The 20,515-nt window shown below is 44.7% G+C and overlaps 1 protein-coding gene across 1 annotated transcript; it reads right to left on the minus strand.

Moving 5' to 3' along the window:
• Positions 1-9,050: 9,050 nt before the first annotated feature.
• LOC142196078 (dicarboxylate carrier UCP2-like) lies at positions 9,051-19,112 on the minus strand. The gene is made up of 7 exons (XM_075266273.1): positions 19,004-19,112; positions 15,093-15,277; positions 14,815-15,022; positions 12,666-12,863; positions 12,264-12,365; positions 10,073-10,253; positions 9,051-9,868 (listed from the first exon to the last, which is right to left on the minus strand). Exons 2-7 carry the CDS (start codon positions 15,216-15,218, stop codon positions 9,754-9,756), a joined length of 930 nt encoding a protein of 309 aa, XP_075122374.1. The 5' UTR covers positions 15,219-15,277; positions 19,004-19,112; the 3' UTR covers positions 9,051-9,753.
• Positions 19,113-20,515: the final 1,403 nt, after the last annotated feature.

Below are 20,515 nucleotides of genomic sequence, written 5' to 3' on the forward strand. Positions count from 1 at the left end.
AGTATACAGTATCACACAGGATAGGATTAGATACACAGCTCAGTATACAGTATCACACAGGATTGGATTAGATACACAGCTCAGTATACAGTATCACACAGGATAGGATTAGATACACAGCTCAGTATACAGTATCACACAGGATAGGATTAGATACAGCTCAGTATACAGCATCACACAGGATAGGATTAGATACACAGCTCAGTATACAGCATCACACGGGATAGGATTAGATACACAGCTCAGTATACAGTATCACACAGGATAGGATTAGATACACCGCTCAGTATACAGTATCACACAGGATAGGATTAGATACACAGCTCAGTATACAGTATCACACAGGATAGGATTAGATACACGGCTCAGTATACAGTATCACAAAGGATAGGATTAGATACACAGATCAGTATACAGTATCACACAGGATAGGATTAGATACACAGATCAGTATACAGTATCACACAGGATAGGATTAGATACAGGGCTCAGTATACAATATCACACAGGATAGGATTAGATACACAGCTCAGTATACAGTATCACACAGGATAGGATTAGATACACAGATCAGTATACAGTATCACACAGGATAGGATTAGATACAGGGCTCAGTATACAGTATCACACAGGATAGGATTAGATACACAGCTCAGTATACAGTATCACACGGGATAGGATTAGATACACAGCTCAGTATACAGTATCACACGGGATAGGATTAGATACACAGCTTAGTATAAAGTATCACACAGGATAGGATTAGATACACAGCTCAGCAGACAGTATCACACAGGATAGGATTAGATACACAGCTCAGTATACAGTATCACACAGGATAGGATTAGATACACAGCTCAGTATACAGTATCACACAGGATAGGATTAGATACACAGCTCAGTATACAGTATCACACAGGATAGGATTAGATACACGGCTCAGTATACAGTATCACACAGGATAGGATTAGATACACAGCTCAGTATACAGTATCACACAGGATAGGATTAGATACAGCTCAGTATACAGTATCACACAGGATAGGATTAGATACACAGCTCAGTATACAGTATCACACAGGATTGGATTAGATACACAGCTCAGTATACAGTATCACACAGGATAGGATTAGATACACAGCTCAGTATACAGTATCACACAGGATAGGATTAGATACAGCTCAGTATACAGTATCACACAGGATAGGATTAGATACACAGCTCAGTATACAGTATCACACAGGATTGGATTAGATACACAGCTCAGTATACAGTATCACACAGGATAGGATTAGATACACAGCTCAGTATACAGTATCACACAGGATAGGATTAGATACAGCTCAGTATACAGCATCACACAGGATAGGATTAGATACACAGCTCAGTATACAGCATCACACGGGATAGGATTAGATACACAGCTCAGTATACAGTATCACACAGGATAGGATTAGATACACCGCTCAGTATACAGTATCACACAGGATAGGATTAGATACACAGCTCAGTATACAGTATCACACAGGATAGGATTAGATACACGGCTCAGTATACAGTATCACAAAGGATAGGATTAGATACACAGATCAGTATACAGTATCACACAGGATAGGATTAGATACACAGATCAGTATACAGTATCACACAGGATAGGATTAGATACAGGGCTCAGTATACAATATCACACAGGATAGGATTAGATACACAGCTCAGTATACAGTATCACACAGGATAGGATTAGATACACAGATCAGTATACAGTATCACACAGGATAGGATTAGATACAGGGCTCAGTATACAGTATCACACAGGATAGGATTAGATACACAGCTCAGTATACAGTATCACACGGGATAGGATTAGATACACAGCTCAGTATACAGTATCACACGGGATAGGATTAGATACACAGCTTAGTATAAAGTATCACACAGGATAGGATTAGATACACAGCTCAGCAGACAGTATCACACAGGATAGGATTAGATACACAGCTCAGTATACAGTATCACACAGGATAGGATTAGATACACAGCTCAGTATACAGTATCACACAGGATAGGATTAGATACACAGCTCAGTATACAGTATCACACAGGATAGGATTAGATACACAGCTCAGTATACAGTATCACACGGGATAGGATTAGATACACAGCTTAGTATAAAGTATCACACAGGATAGGATTAGATACACGGCTCAGTATACAGTATCACACAGGATAGGATTAGATACACGGCTCAGTATACAGTATCACACAGGAGAGGATTAGATACACAGCTCAGTATACAGTATCACACAGGATAGGATTAGATACACAGCTCAGTATACAGTATCACACAGGATAGGATTAGATACACAGCTCAGTATACAGTATCACACAGGATTGGATTAGATACACAGCTCAGTATACAGTATCACACAGGATAGGATTAGATACACAGCTCAGTATACAGTATCACACAGGATAGGATTAGATACAGCTCAGTATACAGTATCACACAGGATAGGATTAGATACACAGCTCAGTATACAGTATCACACAGGATTGGATTAGATACACAGCTCAGTATACAGTATCACACAGGATAGGATTAGATACACAGCTCAGTATACAGTATCACACAGGATAGGATTAGATACAGCTCAGTATACAGCATCACACAGGATAGGATTAGATACACAGCTCAGTATACAGCATCACACGGGATAGGATTAGATACACAGCTCAGTATACAGTATCACACAGGATAGGATTAGATACACCGCTCAGTATACAGTATCACACAGGATAGGATTAGATACACAGCTCAGTATACAGTATCACACAGGATAGGATTAGATACAGGGCTCAGTATACAGTATCACACAGGATAGGATTAGATACACAGCTCAGTATACAGTATCACACAGGATAGGATTAGATACACAGCTCAGTATACAGTATCACACAGGATAGGATTAGATACACAGCTCAGTATACAGTATCACACGGGATAGGATTAGATACACAGCTTAGTATAAAGTATCACACAGGATAGGATTAGATACACAGCTCAGCAGACAGTATCACACAGGATAGGATTAGATACACAGCTCAGTATACAGTATCACACAGGATAGGATTAGATACACAGCTCAGTATACAGTATCACACAGGATAGGATTAGATACACAGCTCAGTATACAGTATCACACAGGATAGGATTAGATACACGGCTCAGTATACAGTATCACACAGGATAGGATTAGATACACGGCTCAGTATACAGTATCACACAGGATAGGATTAGATACACAGCTCAGCAGATAGTATCACACAGGATAGGAATAGATACACAGCTCAGTATACAGTATCACACAGGATAGGATTAGATACACAGCTCAGTATACAGTATCACACAGGATAGGATTAGATACACAGCTTAGTATAAAGTATCACACAGGATAGGATTAGATACACAGCTCAGCAGACAGTATCACACAGGATAGGATTAGATACACAGCTCAGTATACAGTATCACACAGGATTGGATTAGATACACAGCTCAGTATACAGTATCACACAGGATTGGATTAGATACACAGCTCAGTATACAGTATCACACAGGATAGGATTAGATACACAGCTCAGTATACAGTATCACACAGGATAGGATTAGATACACAGCTCAGTATACAGTATCACACAGGATAGGATTAGATACACAGCTCAGTATACAGTATCACACAGGATAGGATTAGATACACAGCTCAGTATACAGTATCACACAGGATAGGATTAGATACACAGCTCATCAGACTGTATCACACAGGATAGGATTAGATACACAGCTCAGTATACAGTATCACACAGGATAGGATTAGATACACAGCTCAGTATACAGTATCACACAGGATAGGATTAGATACACAGCTCAGTATACAGTATCACACAGGATAGGATTAGATACACAGCTCAGTATACAGTATCACACAGGATAGGATTAGATACACAGCTCAGTATACAGTATCACACAGGATAGGATTAGATACACAGCTCAGTATACAGTATCACACAGGATAGGATTAGATACACAGCTCAGTATACAGTATCACACAGGATAGGATTAGATACAGCTCAGTATACAGCATCACACAGGATAGGATTAGATACACAGCTCAGTATAAAGTATCACACAGGATAGGATTAGATACACAGCTCAGTATACAGCATCACACAGGATAGGATTAGATACACAGCTCAGTATACAGTATCACACAGGATAGGATTAGATACACAGCTCAGTATACAGTATCACACAGGATAGGATTAGATACACCGCTCAGTATACAGTATCACACAGGATAGGATTAGATACACAGCTCAGTATACAGTATCACACAGGATAGGATTAGATACACAGCTCAGTATACAGTATCACACAGGATAGGATTAGATACACAGCTCAGTATACAGTATCACACAGGATAGGATTAGATACACAGCTCAGTATACAGTATCACACAGGATAGGATTAGATACACAGCTCAGTATACAGTATCACACAGGATAGGATTAGATACACAGCTCAGTATACAGTATCACACAGGATAGGATTAGATACACAGCTCAGTATACAGTATCACACAGGATAGGATTAGATACACAGCTCAGTATACAGTATCACACAGGATAGGATTAGATACACCGCTTAGTATACAGTATCACACAGGATAGGATTAGATACACAGCTCAGTATACAGTATCACACAGGATAGGATTAGATACACAGCTCAGTATACAGTATCACACAGGATAGGATTAGATACACAGCTCAGTATACAGTATCACACAGGATAGGATTAGATACACGGCTCAGTATACAGTATCACACAGGATAGGATTAGATACACGGCTCAGTATACAGTATCACACAGGATAGGATTAGATACACAGCTCAGTATACAGTATCACACAGGATAGGATTAGATACACAGCTCAGTATACAGTATCACACAGGATAGGATTAGATACACAGCTCAGTATACAGTATCACACAGGATAGGATTAGATACACAGCTCAGTATACAGTATCACACAGGATAGGATTAGATACACAGCTCAGTATACAGTATCACACAGGAGAGGATTAGATACACAGCTCAGTATACAGTATCACACAGGATAGGATTAGATACAGCTCAGTATACAGTATCACACAGGATAGGATTAGATACACTGCTCAGTATACAGTATCACACAGGATAGGATTAGATACACGGCTCAGTATACAGTATCACACAGGATAGGATTAGATACACAGCTCAGTATACGGTATCACACAGGATAGGATTAGATACACAGCTCAGTATACAGTATCACACGGGATAGGATTAGATACACGGCTCAGTATACAGTATCACACAGGATAGGATTAGATACACGGCTTTGTATACAGTATCACACAGGATAGGATTAGATACACGGCTCAGTATACAGTATCACACAGGATAGGATTAGATACACAGCTCAGTATACGGTATCACACAGGATAGGATTAGATACACAGCTCAGTATACAGTATCACACGGGATAGGATTAGATACACAGCTCAGTATACAGTATCACACAGGATAGGATTAGATACACGGCTCAGTATACAGTATCACACAGGATAGGATTAGATACACGGCTCAGTATACAGTATCACACAGGATAGGATTAGATACACGGCTCAGTATACAGTATCACACAGGATAGGATTAGATACACGGCTCAGTATACAGTATCACACAGGATAGGATTAGATACACGGCTCAGTATACAGTATCACACAGGATAGGATTAGATACACGGCTCAGTATACAGTATCACACAGGATAGGATTAGATACAGCTCAGTATACAGTATCACACAGGATAGGATTAGATACAGCTCAGTATACAGTATCACACAGGATAGGATTAGATACACAGCTCAGTATACAGTATCACACAGGATAGGATTAGATACACAGCTCAGTATACAGTATCACACAGGATAGGATTAGATACACGGCTCAGTATACAGTATCAGACAGGATAGGATTAGATACACGGCTCAGTATACAGTATCACACAGGAGAGGATTAGATACACAGCTCAGTATACAGTATCACACAGGATAGGATTAGATACACAGCTCAGTATACAGTATCACACAGGATAGGATTAGATACAGCTCAGTATACAGTATCACACAGGATAGGATTAGATACACGGCTCAGTATACAGTATCACACAGGATAGGATTAGATACACGGCTCAGTATACAGTATCACACAGGATAGGATTAGATACACAGCTCAGTATACAGTATCACACAGGATAGGATTAGATACAGCTCAGTATACAGTATCACACAGGACAGGATTAGATACACAGCTCAGTATACAGTATCACACAGGATAGGATTAGATACACAGCTCAGTATACAGTATCACACAGGATAGGATTAGATACACAGCTCAGTATACAGTATCACACAGGATAGGATTAGATACACAGCTCAGTATACTGTATCACACAGGATAAGATTAGATACACAGCTCAGTATACAGTATCACACAGGATAGGATTAGATACACAGCTCAGTATACAGTATCACACAGGATAGGATTAGATACGCAGCTCAGTATACTGTATCACACAGGATAGGATTAGATACGCAGCTCAGTATACAGTATCACACAGGATAGGATTAGATACGCAGCTCAGTATACAGTATCACACAGGATAGGATTAGATACACAGCTCAGTATACAGTATAACACAGGATAGGATTAGATACACAGCTCAGTATACAGTATCACACAGGATAGGATTAGATACGCAGCTCAGTATACAGTATCACACAGGATAGGATTAGATACACAGCTCAGTATACAGTATCACACAGGACAGGATTAGATACACGGCTCAGTATACAGTATCACACAGGACAGGATTAGATACACGGCTCAGTATACAGTATCACACAGGATAGGATTAGATACACAGCTCAGTATACAGTATCACACAGGATAGGATTAGATACACAGCTCAGTATACAGTATCACACAGGACAGGATTAGATACACAGCTCAGTATACAGTATCACACAGGATAGGATTAGATACACAGCTCAGTATACAGTATCACACAGGATAGGATTAGATACACAGCTCAGTATACAGTATCACACAGGATAGGATTAGATACACAGCTCAGTATACAGTATCACACAGGATAGGATTAGATACACGGCTCAGTATACAGTATCACACAGGATAGGATTAGATACACAGCTCAGTATACAGTATCACACAGGATAGGATTAGATACACAGCTCAGTATACAGTATCACACAGGGTAGGATTAGATACACAGCTCAGTATACAGTATCACACAGGATAGAATTAGATACACAGCTCAGTATACAGTATCACACAGGATAGGATTAGATACACAGCTCAGTATACAGTATCACACAGGATAGGATTAGATACACAGCTCAGTATACTGTATCACACAGGATAGGATTAGATACACAGCTCAGTATACAGTATCACACAGGATAGGATTAGATACAGCTCAGTATACAGTATCACACAGGATAAGATTAGATACACAGCTCAGTATACAGTATCACACAGGATAGGATTAGATACACAGCTCAGTATACAGTATCACACAGGATAGGATTAGATACACAGCTCAGTATACTGTATCACACAGGATAGGATTAGATACACAGCTCAGTATACAGTATCACACAGGATAGGATTAGATACAGCTCAGTATACAGTATCACACAGGATAGGATTAGATACGCAGCTCAGTATACAGTATCACACAGGATAGGATTAGATACACAGCTCAGTATACAGTATAACACAGGATAGGATTAGATACACAGATCAGTATACAGTATCACACAGGATAGGATTAGATACACAGCTCAGTATACAGTATCACACAGGATAGGATTAGATACACAGCTCAGTATACAGTATCACACAGGACAGGATTAGATACACGGCTCAGTATACAGTATCACACAGGACAGGATTAGATACACGGCTCAGTATACAGTATCACACAGGATAGGATTAGATACACAGCTCAGTATACAGTATCACACAGGACAGGATTAGATACACAGCTCAGTATACAGTATCACACAGGATAGGATTAGATACACAGCTCAGTATACAGTATCACACAGGATAGGATTAGATACACAGCTCAGTATACAGTATCACACAGGGTAGGATTAGATACACAGCTCAGTATACAGTATCACACAGGATAGAATTAGATACACAGCTCAGTATACAGTATCACACAGGATAGGATTAGATACACAGTTCAGTATACAGTATCACACAGGATAGGATTAGATACACAGCTCAGTATACAGTATCACACAGGATAGGATTAGATACACAGCTCAGTATAAAGTATCACACAGGATAGGATTAGATACAGCTCAGTATACAGTATCACACAGGATAGGATTAGATACACAGCTCAGTATACAGTATCACACAGGATAGGATTAGATACACGGCTCAGTATACAGTATCACACAGGATAGGATTAGATACACGGCTCAGTATACAGTATCACACAGGATAGGATTAGATACACGGCTCAGTATACTGTATCACACAGGATAGGATTAGATACACGGCTCAGTATACAGTATCACACAGGATAGGATTAGATACACAGCTCAGTATACAGTATCACACAGGATAGGATTAGATACACGGCTCAGTATACAGTATCACACAGGATAGGATTAGATACACAGCTCAGTATACTGTATCACACAGGATAGGATTAGATATACAGCTCAGTATACAGTATCACACAGGATAGGATTAGATACACAGCTCAGTATACAGTATCACACAGGATAGGATTAGATACACAGCTCAGTATACAGTATCACACAGGATAGGATTAGATACACAGCTCAGTATACAGTATCACACAGGAGGGGATTAGATACAGTATAAACATCAGATACGACCAGTATATTTTTATCATCTTTATTTGTAAACTTCAGAGCAGAGAATCTTTATCACTTCAGGCCGGACGCAGTAAACAAGAAACACGTATGATATGTAACGTGGAATGTATCCGAGCCGTCATACATCAGGTCTCCTTAGTCATTACTCCTGGCAGCAGAATTGGTCGTTCTGATGGATTTCGCCAGTTTGTGTAATATCCCTTTAAGACTTAAAGGCACTCAGTGATTCAGTGTGCACCATTGTGATCTGCTGATCGGTGGCTCCCATAGAAGCGTCCATCTTGGTCCCTAAAAGGCTCCATTAGAGTGATGTGGGGGTACACGGGGCCACTGCTGGCTCTGTAGTCTGGGGCCCTCTTGTGGTTGGGGGGGGAGCCTGGTATGCGGACAGACTTATCTTTGGATCACTAGAATTGCAGGCTATATACATATATGTACAGTATATATTACAGTCAGGTTCTGCTCTTTGCCCTCCTGGACCTTGCCCTCTTTTATACCCACACAGCCCAGGCGTGGCACCAATAAAGTTTTATATACTGGCGGAAACAGCAGCTCACTTATAGAGTCTGGAACGTCGTCCTGCCAAGTGTAAAATTACAATCCACTTCCATATAATCCTGTAGGGCCAGGTATCCCCCACTGTGTCCACCCTAAACATGGCTGCCACATGTCTGAAGGTAGCTCGTCCCCGGGAAGTGCCATTGCTCCTTAGTGAGGGTCTTCCCAGGTGCCGTGGACCATCATCAGCGCCCTCTTCAGTTGCTCGTAGCTTACGAACATGACGATATTCCAGGAGCCGAGTCTGAGGAACGCCGGGACAAACCTGGGGGACGGAACGCAAAAATTACAAGAGAATTCACCCCCAAATCTTGTGTGAGATCTTCATCGGTTTCTTGTATTGGGGCCTTCGTGCAACCTTGCCATTGATGTTTGTAGCAAGGTTGCATGAGGGTGTGATGTGACTCGTTAGGTTGTGATGATGTCATCACGTGATGTCACAATTGGCCCCCTTATTATGAAGTCTTACCCCTTGTAAAACGCTTTGCTGCCCTCATTCACCAGCATGGTGAAGGCGCAGTTCAGGGCGTTCTTGTACTGGCCCGCTGTAGAGTTCATGTACCGAGTCTTCACCACATCCACCGGTGAGGCCACGATGGTCGTACAGAATCCAGCGCCAAATGCAGCCACGAAATGACACGGGAGGTTATCTGGGGGGGGCATACATAATACAGGAGATCAGTAATAACCCGTATCATCCTGTCCATGCCCATTACAGACCACTAGACAGCCTACAACTGAGTGACAAACAGCGCCACCTTCAGCTGGAGGAAGGTAATACACCCTAGAAAACTAAACTGTTAGTGTATCAACCCATAACATCTGAAGTATACATCGCCCTTCTATAAGAGTTATATATGTATTAGAGAGATGGATCTGATTCTCGGCATTATGTTATTATTACAGCTCTGAAGATGATAAGATTTGTTATGGCTCGGGTGTATTTTCGGCGATGGACATCTTGTGCTCTCTGTTATCTTCCAGGTGTACAGATAAGTAATAGTGTGAGTAGATATTGTAATAAATAACCTGCAAAACCTGTGAACAGCCAGAGTACAATGAAGATTACATAAGTACATGGATGAGCAAAAGGGTAACAATGTCTCCATGTCTCACATCCACTACAGCTTGGAACATGAGACTCCCATTATGTTACAGACCACCATCTTGGCTCTCTCATACCTAGATGTGACTAGTGACTATTTGGCCTATGATCAGTTCTGCAGATTCTTCTCATTGTTACCGTTTTGTGTTTTTATTATTTTGTCAATCCATCTTTGACTTTCACTGTCTGAATCCTTCTGGGCATGTTCTCCATCAGATACAAGCAAATCTGACCCCGGGTCTCTTCTACACCTTCCCAATGTTGTTACATACTGGACGACTCACTTGGGTATGAATACAGCTTTATCTTCAAGTGTTGGATTGGGTTGAGGTCTGGGGACTGTGGGGGCCAATCCCGCCCCTCTACTCCATTGACATTGAGCCATTTTGTCACTAATCTTGGCGTAGCTTTGGGTCGTTGTCCTGCGAGAACACTATGGCATCCTCTTCATACTGATAGTAGTCGAGTATACGAAGTAACTCATCTTGTAGGATACTCACCTATAGCTCAGCATGGAGACCACCATCGATCCTGCTCAAGTGTCCAACACCTTTGGCTGTGACCCAACCCCATATCCTCAGGTGTCCTCCACCAAATTTGACTTCAATTTCTCAATCTGTTAACCCCTTTTCCTTTCTAGATCCCATTTGCCCCATCAGAGCCCAGTCTATTGAGTTTTGTCTCATGGCTCCAGATCCTCCAATCTTCTCTTGTTCCCTTTTTTCGTACTTCTTTGCAGACTTGAGCTGATGCTTCTTATGATGATATTGCAGTTGAGGCTTCTTCACCTTTATTCGGGCCACCATTCCAGACTTGTGTAATGCGCCTGCACGGACGTCTGTGATCTCACTATTATGGAGCACACGAGTCTCCTCCACCATCATGTTTGTCCTCCAGAACGGATACACCCGTTTTGTTGACCCCTGATATTTTGCACCTCTTGGCTTCTGAATGGACGGACTTCATTTGGTTTCTTCCCCCTGTCATGGCGTCACATGATGCTTGTTGTTTGGCATCTTCTTGGCCCAGACACCGCCATCGATGAGCTGGATGACGCCATTTCTCTTTCTTCTTCATGGCTGATTCTCTCTATATATCCAGTGACCTCCTAATAACACCCTGAGCTATCGGGAATGTGAGAACAAGTTGTCTTTTGTAGTACGAGAAGAGAAAGGTTTTTGCAGCACCAGAAGCAAAACAGTAACAATGAGAAGAATCTGCAGAACTGATCATAGGCCAAATAGTCACTAGTCACATTTATGTATCAGCTAGCCAAGATGGTGGTCTATAAGATGATGGGACTCTCACGTTCCAAGCTGTAGTGGACGGTGAGATCTGGAGCCTGAAAGTCACAAGTGCTAAACATGTCAAAGTTTTTCCCGCTCCCCCGGTGTTATAGACTTTCCTATGTTGTTTACGTGTTTTCTATTCCCTCTTTATAGCGGTATAACACACGGGCACCGCTGGTGTCTAGGACGGTAATAGAAGAACATGTCCTGTACCGTGGAGATAGTAGATATTGTAGGTTCCAATGTCCACGCGCAGTAAACCTCACCTGTCATGAGCTGGCGGGTTAGGATGGCTTCCTTGATCAGGTCATAGGTCACTAGTTCTGCGCAGTTCACTATGGCGTTGCGGGTGATATTGGGTATGGTCCCTGTGTAGAGTAAAAGGAAGTTAATCCAGTTATGGTCCATACAGATCTGTATAATATAAATATTTCCTATATGAATTTTATAATGACGTATCGCCCCCTGGTGGCCAAATGTGTGTGAAAAGGAAAGCTGGGTTTGTAACATGGGGATAGAGGGAAGGTAGTGGACAGTGGTGATGTAGACAGTCATGTCTCAGGATTGTGGTTGTGGACACTGGCGGTGTAGACAGTCATGGAATGGGATCGTGGCTGTCTTAGGGGATTTCTATGAATCCATAGGGATCTGATCCCCGCGTCTCCCACCTTTCCACAGTCCTCGCACTCCCTCCTCCTTGGCGATGGTCTTGTAGGCGTCCACTGTGCCATTATATCTTCTGTTCCCATCGATGACTCTGACGTCTGCCTGGAATCTCACTTTCACCACATCTGTTGGCTGAGCGCAGGTGACGGCCATCGCCCCAGTTGTGCATCCGGCGAGAAGTCGGCAGGCGACCCCGGAATCTGGAGGAGGAGGAAGAGGTAAGTGGTAGTCAGTACTAGCCGGGCCGCACACCACCTCCGTTATATGACCTACCCCTATATCCAATTACCCTAGATAGTGGGCACCCCTATCTTGGACCCAGAACACACTGCAAATCTTGTAACAGCGCCCCCTAAGGCACTACCCTGCATTAAATATAAAAAAGCGCAATACAAGCCATTGTGGCCCTATAGGGTCAGGCCACAGTGTCAGGTTCAGGGTAGCGAGGTTACAAGATAGAGGGGTTCTCACCATTATGGGTGTACGGGATGTCACTATTATAGATGTATGGTGATGTCACTATTATAGATGTATGGTGATGTCACTATTATAGATGTATGGTGATGTCACTATTATAGATGTATGGTGATGTCACTATTATAGATGTAGTGTAGAGATGAGCGAACAGTGAAAAATTTGAGATTCGATATTCATTTCGAATAGCCGCTCAATATTCGACTATTCGAACGAATATCAAACCCCATTATAGTCTATGGGGAAAAATGCTTTGTTTCAGAGGTAGGCACACTTCAACTCAGGAGAGTCACCAAGTCCGCTATGACACGCCAGGAAATGATACCAACACGTCTGCAATGCAACTGGGACAGCAGGGGAAGCGTGTCTGGGGGCATCTAACAAGCCCAAGTGACTGTATTACGTCGGGATCCCTGTCAGCTTGCGATATGCACGAGCTGCCTTTTTCCCATAGGAATGCATTGACCAGCGTTGATTGGCAAATGCCATACAATGTACAACATTCGGCCAATCAACGCTGGTTCTGCCGGAGGCTCCTCTGTGAGGAGGCAGAGTCTAAGATCGGTCCACAGCAGTCTCCATTCTGGTCCGAGCTCAGATGTAGCAGAGCTGACTGTGTGCTGAACCCTGCTGTATCTCAGATGTAGCAGGGTTCAGTACACAGTCAACACTGCTACATCTGAGATTGGACCACAATGGAGACCGCCTCCTCCGGCAGAACCAGCGTTGATTGGCCGAATGCTGTACTCTATATGGCATTCAGCCAATCAACGCTGGTCAATGCATTCCTATGGGAAAAAGTCAGTTCCCACATATCACAAGCTGACAGGGATCCCGACCAGATAGAGCCCCAAAGAGCTGGGTGAGTGACATTCCCACCTAAATAAAGGTAATCCCTAGCTAACCCTCCTGTACATCTGTCCCTGTCTCACAGTCACATAGTTCACAGTCTCATATGACCCGGATCTTAAATCCACCATTCGTATAAATTGGAGGTCACCTGATTTCGGCAGCCAATTACTTTTTCCGATTGTTTTTCGATGCCTCCGTTGTCGTAGTTCCTGTCCCACCTCCCCTGCACAGTTATTAGTGCAAAAAAAGCACCAGGGAAGGTGGGAGGGGATACGAATTTTTAGTGTGTTTGCCTTGTGGTGCTCAATTGTAATCGAATATCTCGAGCAGCCTGATATCCGATAGATGTATGGTGATGTCACTATTATAGATGTATGGTGATGTCACTATTATAGATGTATGGTGATGTCACTATTATAGATGTATGGTGATGTCACTATTATAGATGTATGGTGATGTCACTATTATAGATGTATGGTGATGTCACTATTATAGATGTATGGTGATGTCACTATTATAGATGTATGGTGATGTCACTATTATAGATGTATGGTGATGTCACTATTATAGATGTATGGTGATGTCACTATTATGGGTGTAGTGTGATGTCACTATTATAGATGTATGGTGATGTCACTATTATGGGTGTAGTGTGATGTCACTATTATAGATGTATGGTGATGTCACTGTCACATTTCCTCTACCAGGGAGTGTCACTGAAAGCCAAGGAGCCCTTGTGAAGATCCCATATATGATACAGAGCTTTGGAACAGTAACCTGAGCTTTTCCCTGCTGACTGTTTCCTTTGACGCTTCAATAACTCACTTTCTGACTGCCGACAGTAAAACTGTTTCACCGAGTCGTACATCCCAATACGAATAGAGGCGAACGTCATCTGTCGCTGCAGGCCCGCCACCAGCCCGTTGTAGAGACTGGCGGCCCCCTCCATCTTCACCATGGTGGATATTGTGCCCATCACCCCCTTGTACTGGACGACTCGCAGGCCGGACTCGGCCAGACCTTCCCCTTGGATCTGCAGAGAGGACAAAGAATGAAGACTGTTCCTTATCCCCCCCCCTCCCCATCTGCTCCATATGAATTACCTGCAGTCTGACTTTGGCTGTGTCCAGGGGGAAGGTGACGAGATCTGCGATACAGGCCGCCGCCCCGGCACCCACAAACTTCACCGTCAGGGTGGGGGGCACCTCGGAGGGCTTCAGTCCAACCATCTTTCTTCAAAGCCAAGTAGAGTTGCCGTTGACGGCCAATGATAACTTTCACTTGTTACCTGCGAAGACACAAAACTATAAGGTAAGGAACGTATTGGAATGCTGACGGTCTCCATACATGTTCTTAAAGGGATAATAACCAATTAAGGTGAAAGTGAAGAAGTGGCGTCACAAGGATAACTCAGCACCGATGACTCACAGATTTCACAACGATCACATTATTTCCCTTTTCTATCAGGTCACTTCCTGCTAAATCACCAAAAAATGACGGTGAACGTTTCCTGCACGTTCCATACGGAAAAAACAGAAACGTTCATTTAAAGGGATTGTCAGCCCAGGGGCCCCTTCACTATATCAGACATGAACTCAGCCCAGGGGCCCCATCACTATATCAGACATGGACTCAGCCCAGGGGCCCCTTCACTATATCAGACATGAACCCATCAGCCCAGGGGCCCCTTCACTATATCAGACATGGACTCAGCCCAGGGGCCCCTTCACTATATCAGACATGGACTCAGCCCAGGGGCCCCTTCACTATATCAGACATGAACCCATCAGCCCAGGGGCCCCTTCACTATATCAGACATGAACTCAGCCCAGGGGCCCCTTCACTATATCAGACATGAACTCAGCCCCGGGGCCCCTTCACTATATCAGACATGGACTCAGCCCAGGGGCCCCTTCACTATAATGGGGCCCGGCAAGTGTCCATTTTTTTCAATTTCTGACTGACACTATGACGGAGACTCCACGCAGATGTGAACGTAGCCTTACCGCAGAACAGAGCGAGGCAGATTTGGGGTGTGTTCAAGGATTGCCAGGGGTGTGGCCAGTGTGTGCTCAAGTTGTGCATGGGTGTGGCCAAGTTGTGCTGGAGGTGTAGTGAGGGTGTGCTGGGGGTGTGGTCAGGGTGTGCTTGGGGTATGTGGTCAGGGTGTGCTGGGGGCGTGGTCATGTTGTGCAGGGGTGTGGTCAAGTTGTGCTGGGGGTGTGGTGAGGGTGTTCTGGAGGTGTGTGGTCAGGGTGTGCTGGGGTGTGGTCATGTTGTGCAGGGGTGTGGTCAGGGTGTGCTGGAGGTGTGTGGTCAGGGTGTGCTGGGGTGTGGTCAGGTTGTGCTGAGGGTGTGGTGAGGGTGTTCTGGAGGTGTGTGGTCAGGGTGTGCTGGGGTGTGGTCAGGTTGTGCTGAGGGTGTGGTGAGGGTGTTCTGGAGGTGTGTGGTCAGGGTGTGCTGGGGGTGTGGTCATGTTGTGCAGGGGTGTGGTCAGGGTGTGCTGGAGGTGTGTGGTCAGGGTGTACGGGGGTGTGGTCATGTTGTGCAGGGGTGTGGTCAGGGTGTGCTGGAGGTGTGTGGTCATGTTGTGCAGGGGTGTGGTCAGGGTGTGCTGGGGGTGTGGTCATATTGTGCAGGGGTGTGGTCAGGGTGTGCTGGAGGTGTGTGGTCATGTTGTGCAGGGGTGTGGTCAGGTTGTGCTGGGGGTATGGTGAGGGTGTGCTGGAGGCGTGGTCATGTTGTGCAGGGGTGTGGTGAGGGTGTGCTGGGGGTATGGTGAGGGTGTGCTGGGGGTGTGGTGAGGGTGTGCTGGAGGCGTGGTCATGTTGTGCAGGGGTGTGGTGAGGGTGTGCTGGGAGTGTGGTGAGGGTGTGCTGCAGGTGGCAGATTACAGGTGGCAGTGCAGTGTGCCTTGTCCGCCAGCACAGAGGATATATAGAATGGCATTGAAAACTACAGTCTGTATAAATCACCCCCAATATTTTATATAAAAATCCCAGTAAATATGGATCGGTTGGTTATAGCCCCCGTGCTCATCTCTCCCAATCCCACCCCACCACTCCCAGGTGCCCCCATACTCATCTCTCCCAATCCCACCCCACCACTCCCAGGTGCCCCCATACTCATCTCTCCCAATCCCACCCCACCACTCCCAGGTGCCCCCGTACTCATCTCTCCCCAATCCCACCCCACCACTCCCAGGTGCCCCCATACTCATCTCTCCCAATCCCACCCCACCACTCCCAGGTACCCCAGTACTCGTCTCTCCCCAATCCCACCCCACCACTCCCAGGTGCCCCCGTACTCATCTCTCCCCAATCCCACCCCACCACTCCCAGGTGCCCCTGTACTCATCTCTCCCCAATCCTACCCCTCCCAGGTACTGCCGCAGACAATGTCCTGACACTGAGCACCATAGGGGTCTGCGGTGGCTCCTGAGACAGGAAGGTAATGCAGGAATCTGAATCTTTAAAGGACTGTTAGTTTTTGGGGTTTGGTTTGCTGTATAAACAAGGTGCTCTGGGGGGTCTCGGCTCTGTAGTTGGGGACATCGGATCTTGAGTCTGTTATTTTTAGGTTATGGTCAGATATGTTACACGTCAACTCATACTACTCTACCATTAGAAATATTCCATTCAGAACTGCAGAAAAGCTGGGTGCCAATATGCCAAACAGTCTGGATAGTCAAAGTAGCAATAGGAAACAGCGTAGAAAAGTCTCACAAGACACCAAAAAGGTGGTCACTCAGCTTTCCCAATAACAGAATGGAAGAGCCAGCTGGGATTGTGTCATTTTTGGGGTAACCGTGTTATGTCCTGCCGTATTACCCGAGTACAGATCGGCAGGAATATGGGTGAAGGGTGAGACTTGTTGACTGCTCAGCGGGTGCCCTGACATGTGACCTTACCCGGGTATGAGCAGTAATGGGATCTGTCGTCCTCAGCCCTGCCAAGTCCGATCTGCGGTCACGTCCTGCACTGACCCGACATCCCATGTGGTCACCCAGACCAGAATACCACACAACTTGTTATCTTCAAGACATTTCCCCATAACTGCACCTGTCATGTGTGACGTCTCCTACAGGGACAACAACTCCTAATAGTCACGATTATGGTGTCCATAGGGGGTTGTTATCCCTCATTCTACAGCCAAATAGTCCTCCCAACCCAATATGTATGTGTGTCAGTCTGCACTGCAGTTCTGGCATTCTATTCATAAACCGCAACTTCAGTGTAAAGGACTCGGGGCACGATAACATCATACATATGAGATCTGCTTGGTCTATAATGGTATCTGCCATGTTGGATTGGCAAAAGATTACCTGAGTCGGCGTCGGCGGCAGATTCTGCGTGTCTATAGTGATTACGGCATCTTTATATATATACACGTCCCCAGCCCTCGCCTCAGGCGGCGTCCTTCTACCTCCATTCTCCGTCCCATCTGCTCTATTGTTCCCCATTCTATTCTGACCGCTGACGCTTCTTCTTCGGCGTCGACGTAAATCTTTATAGAGACTATTATTACAATCGGCTTCTCGGGATGACAGATATGACGACGCCGCGGATTCCTTTCTTAATCCCGGGCCGGGCAGGACTGAAACCCTGTAAATATATTCACGCACTTTGTGAGGAAATCAACGCAAAGTCACCAAAAGATCTGCAGGACGCCCAGTCGCCGGAATGAGGGTCCTGTCCCCCCCTATATTGGCTGCAAATGGTATCTGCCACTATATTCAATGACTATAGGGGAAGCCGTACTCTGCCAGGGCCATAGACTGCGCATGCGCGGATGTTACTCCATTCATATGGGGACCCCCATACTCATGATGGGTGGGGGGGCCCGGCAGTGTTCAGTCACTTATCACCTACCCTTTAATTGTGCACAATATGGTATATATATATATATATATATATATATATATATATATATATATATATCACAACAACCTATGTATAGCATCACTTGCCATATACATCAATATATTATATATATATCCCTTCCATCTTCCTACCTGCGGCTCCCGGTTCCGCTTCCTCCTCGTGGGTCTCTCCTCAGTCCAGTGTTGACAGCCTCGCGCCGCGCTTCAGCTTTTATATTTTGGGCACAGCCGCCTCATCTGGTTACCCGTCTCCTGAAAACAGGGATCACTTGTCACTGGTGTAAATCACTGAGCATGACGCCGGACAAAGCACAAAGAGCGCAGGTCTCTAAGGCCTCGTGCACACTGACACCAGAACCAAAGCCCCGCATTATGTGTATCCGTTCTGCATTCCGTCCCCCGTGGCGGACAATGGCGGCATTTGGGGACTTAAAGGGAATGTGTCACCACAAGATGGACTATTTTTAAACCGAGTTTTTATATTGAAATTTCTAAGAATTTTAGTACGTCCTGTTACTAAATCCTATAGTTACACTTTGACCACTAAGCCTAATAATAGACTGACACTTGCCAATTCTGTAGTGGTTCTCTTTGCAGCAGTCACCTCATTTACTTCACAGATAGGATTATGGGGATAGATAACACCTCTATAGATAACACCACTGACCCAGCATTACATCATTGCTGATGTACCGCCCAACTTTCAAAGGATAGAAACAGGGATCGAATGTGTGGTGCGCTAGCGCAGCGGGGCAAATTTAGCCCCACCCACTCCTAAATTGACTCCTCCCATTCCCATCCATTTCTCTTTATTCTGCCTACACAGTATAATCAGCCTAATATAATACACTCCTAATTATAATGTTCTCCTCAAATTGACCCCACAGTATAAAGTCTCTCTCCTGGTGCACCCATAGCTTAATGCCCCCCTACATCTGCTCAAGTTTAATGTCCTCCTCCAACTACCTCCCTAGTTTAATGTCCCCCATCTGCCCCAAGATTAATGCCCCTTCCATCTGCCCCAAATTTAATGACCCCTTCATCCGCCCTCACAATTTAATGACCCCTTCATCTGCCCTCGCAGTTTAATGACCCCTTCATCTGCCCTCGCAGTTTAATGACCCCTCCATCTGCTCTCACAGTATAATGCCCCCTCCATCTTCCCTCACTGTTTAATGCCCCCTCCATCTTCCCTCACTGTTTAATGCCCCCTCCATCTGCCCCAAGTTTAATGCCCCCTCATCTGCCCTCACAGTTTAATGCCCCCTCCACCTGCCCTAAGATTAATGCCGCCTCCATTTGCCCTCTCAGTTTAATGTCCCTCTTCATTTGCCCACACAGTTTAATGTCCCCCTCCACCTGCCCCAAATTTAATGCCCCCTCCATCTGCCCCAAAATTAATGCCCCTTCCATCTGCCCCAAATTTAATGACCCCTTCCATCTGCCCCAAATTTAATGACCCCTTCATCTGCCCTTGCAGTTTAATGCCCCCTCCATCTTCCCTCACTGTTTAATGCCCCCTCCATCTGCCCCAAGTTTAATGCCCCCTCCATCTGCCCCTAAGTTTAATGCCCCCTCCATCTGCCCCTAAGTTTAATGCCCCCTCCACCTGCTCCAAGATTAATGCCCCCTCCATCTGCCCCC

The sequence above is a fragment of the Leptodactylus fuscus genome, chromosome 2, assembly GCF_031893055.1.
Source record: "Leptodactylus fuscus isolate aLepFus1 chromosome 2, aLepFus1.hap2, whole genome shotgun sequence".
NCBI lineage: Eukaryota > Metazoa > Chordata > Amphibia > Anura > Leptodactylidae > Leptodactylus > Leptodactylus fuscus.

Bases quoted from the DNA above. Each gene is read 5' to 3' on its own strand.
- LOC142196078 (XM_075266273.1), bottom strand. From the start codon at position 15,218: ATGGTTGGACTGAAGCCCTCCGAGGTGCCCCCCACCCTGACGGTGAAG. The intron at 15,023-15,092 runs GTAATTCATATG...TCCTCTCTGCAG, and splicing joins CAGCCAAAGTCAGACTGCAG to ATCCAAGGGGAAGGTCTGGC. The intron at 12,366-12,665 runs GTGGGAGACGCG...TACTCTACACAG, and splicing joins AGTGCGAGGACTGTGGAAAG to GGACCATACCCAATATCACC.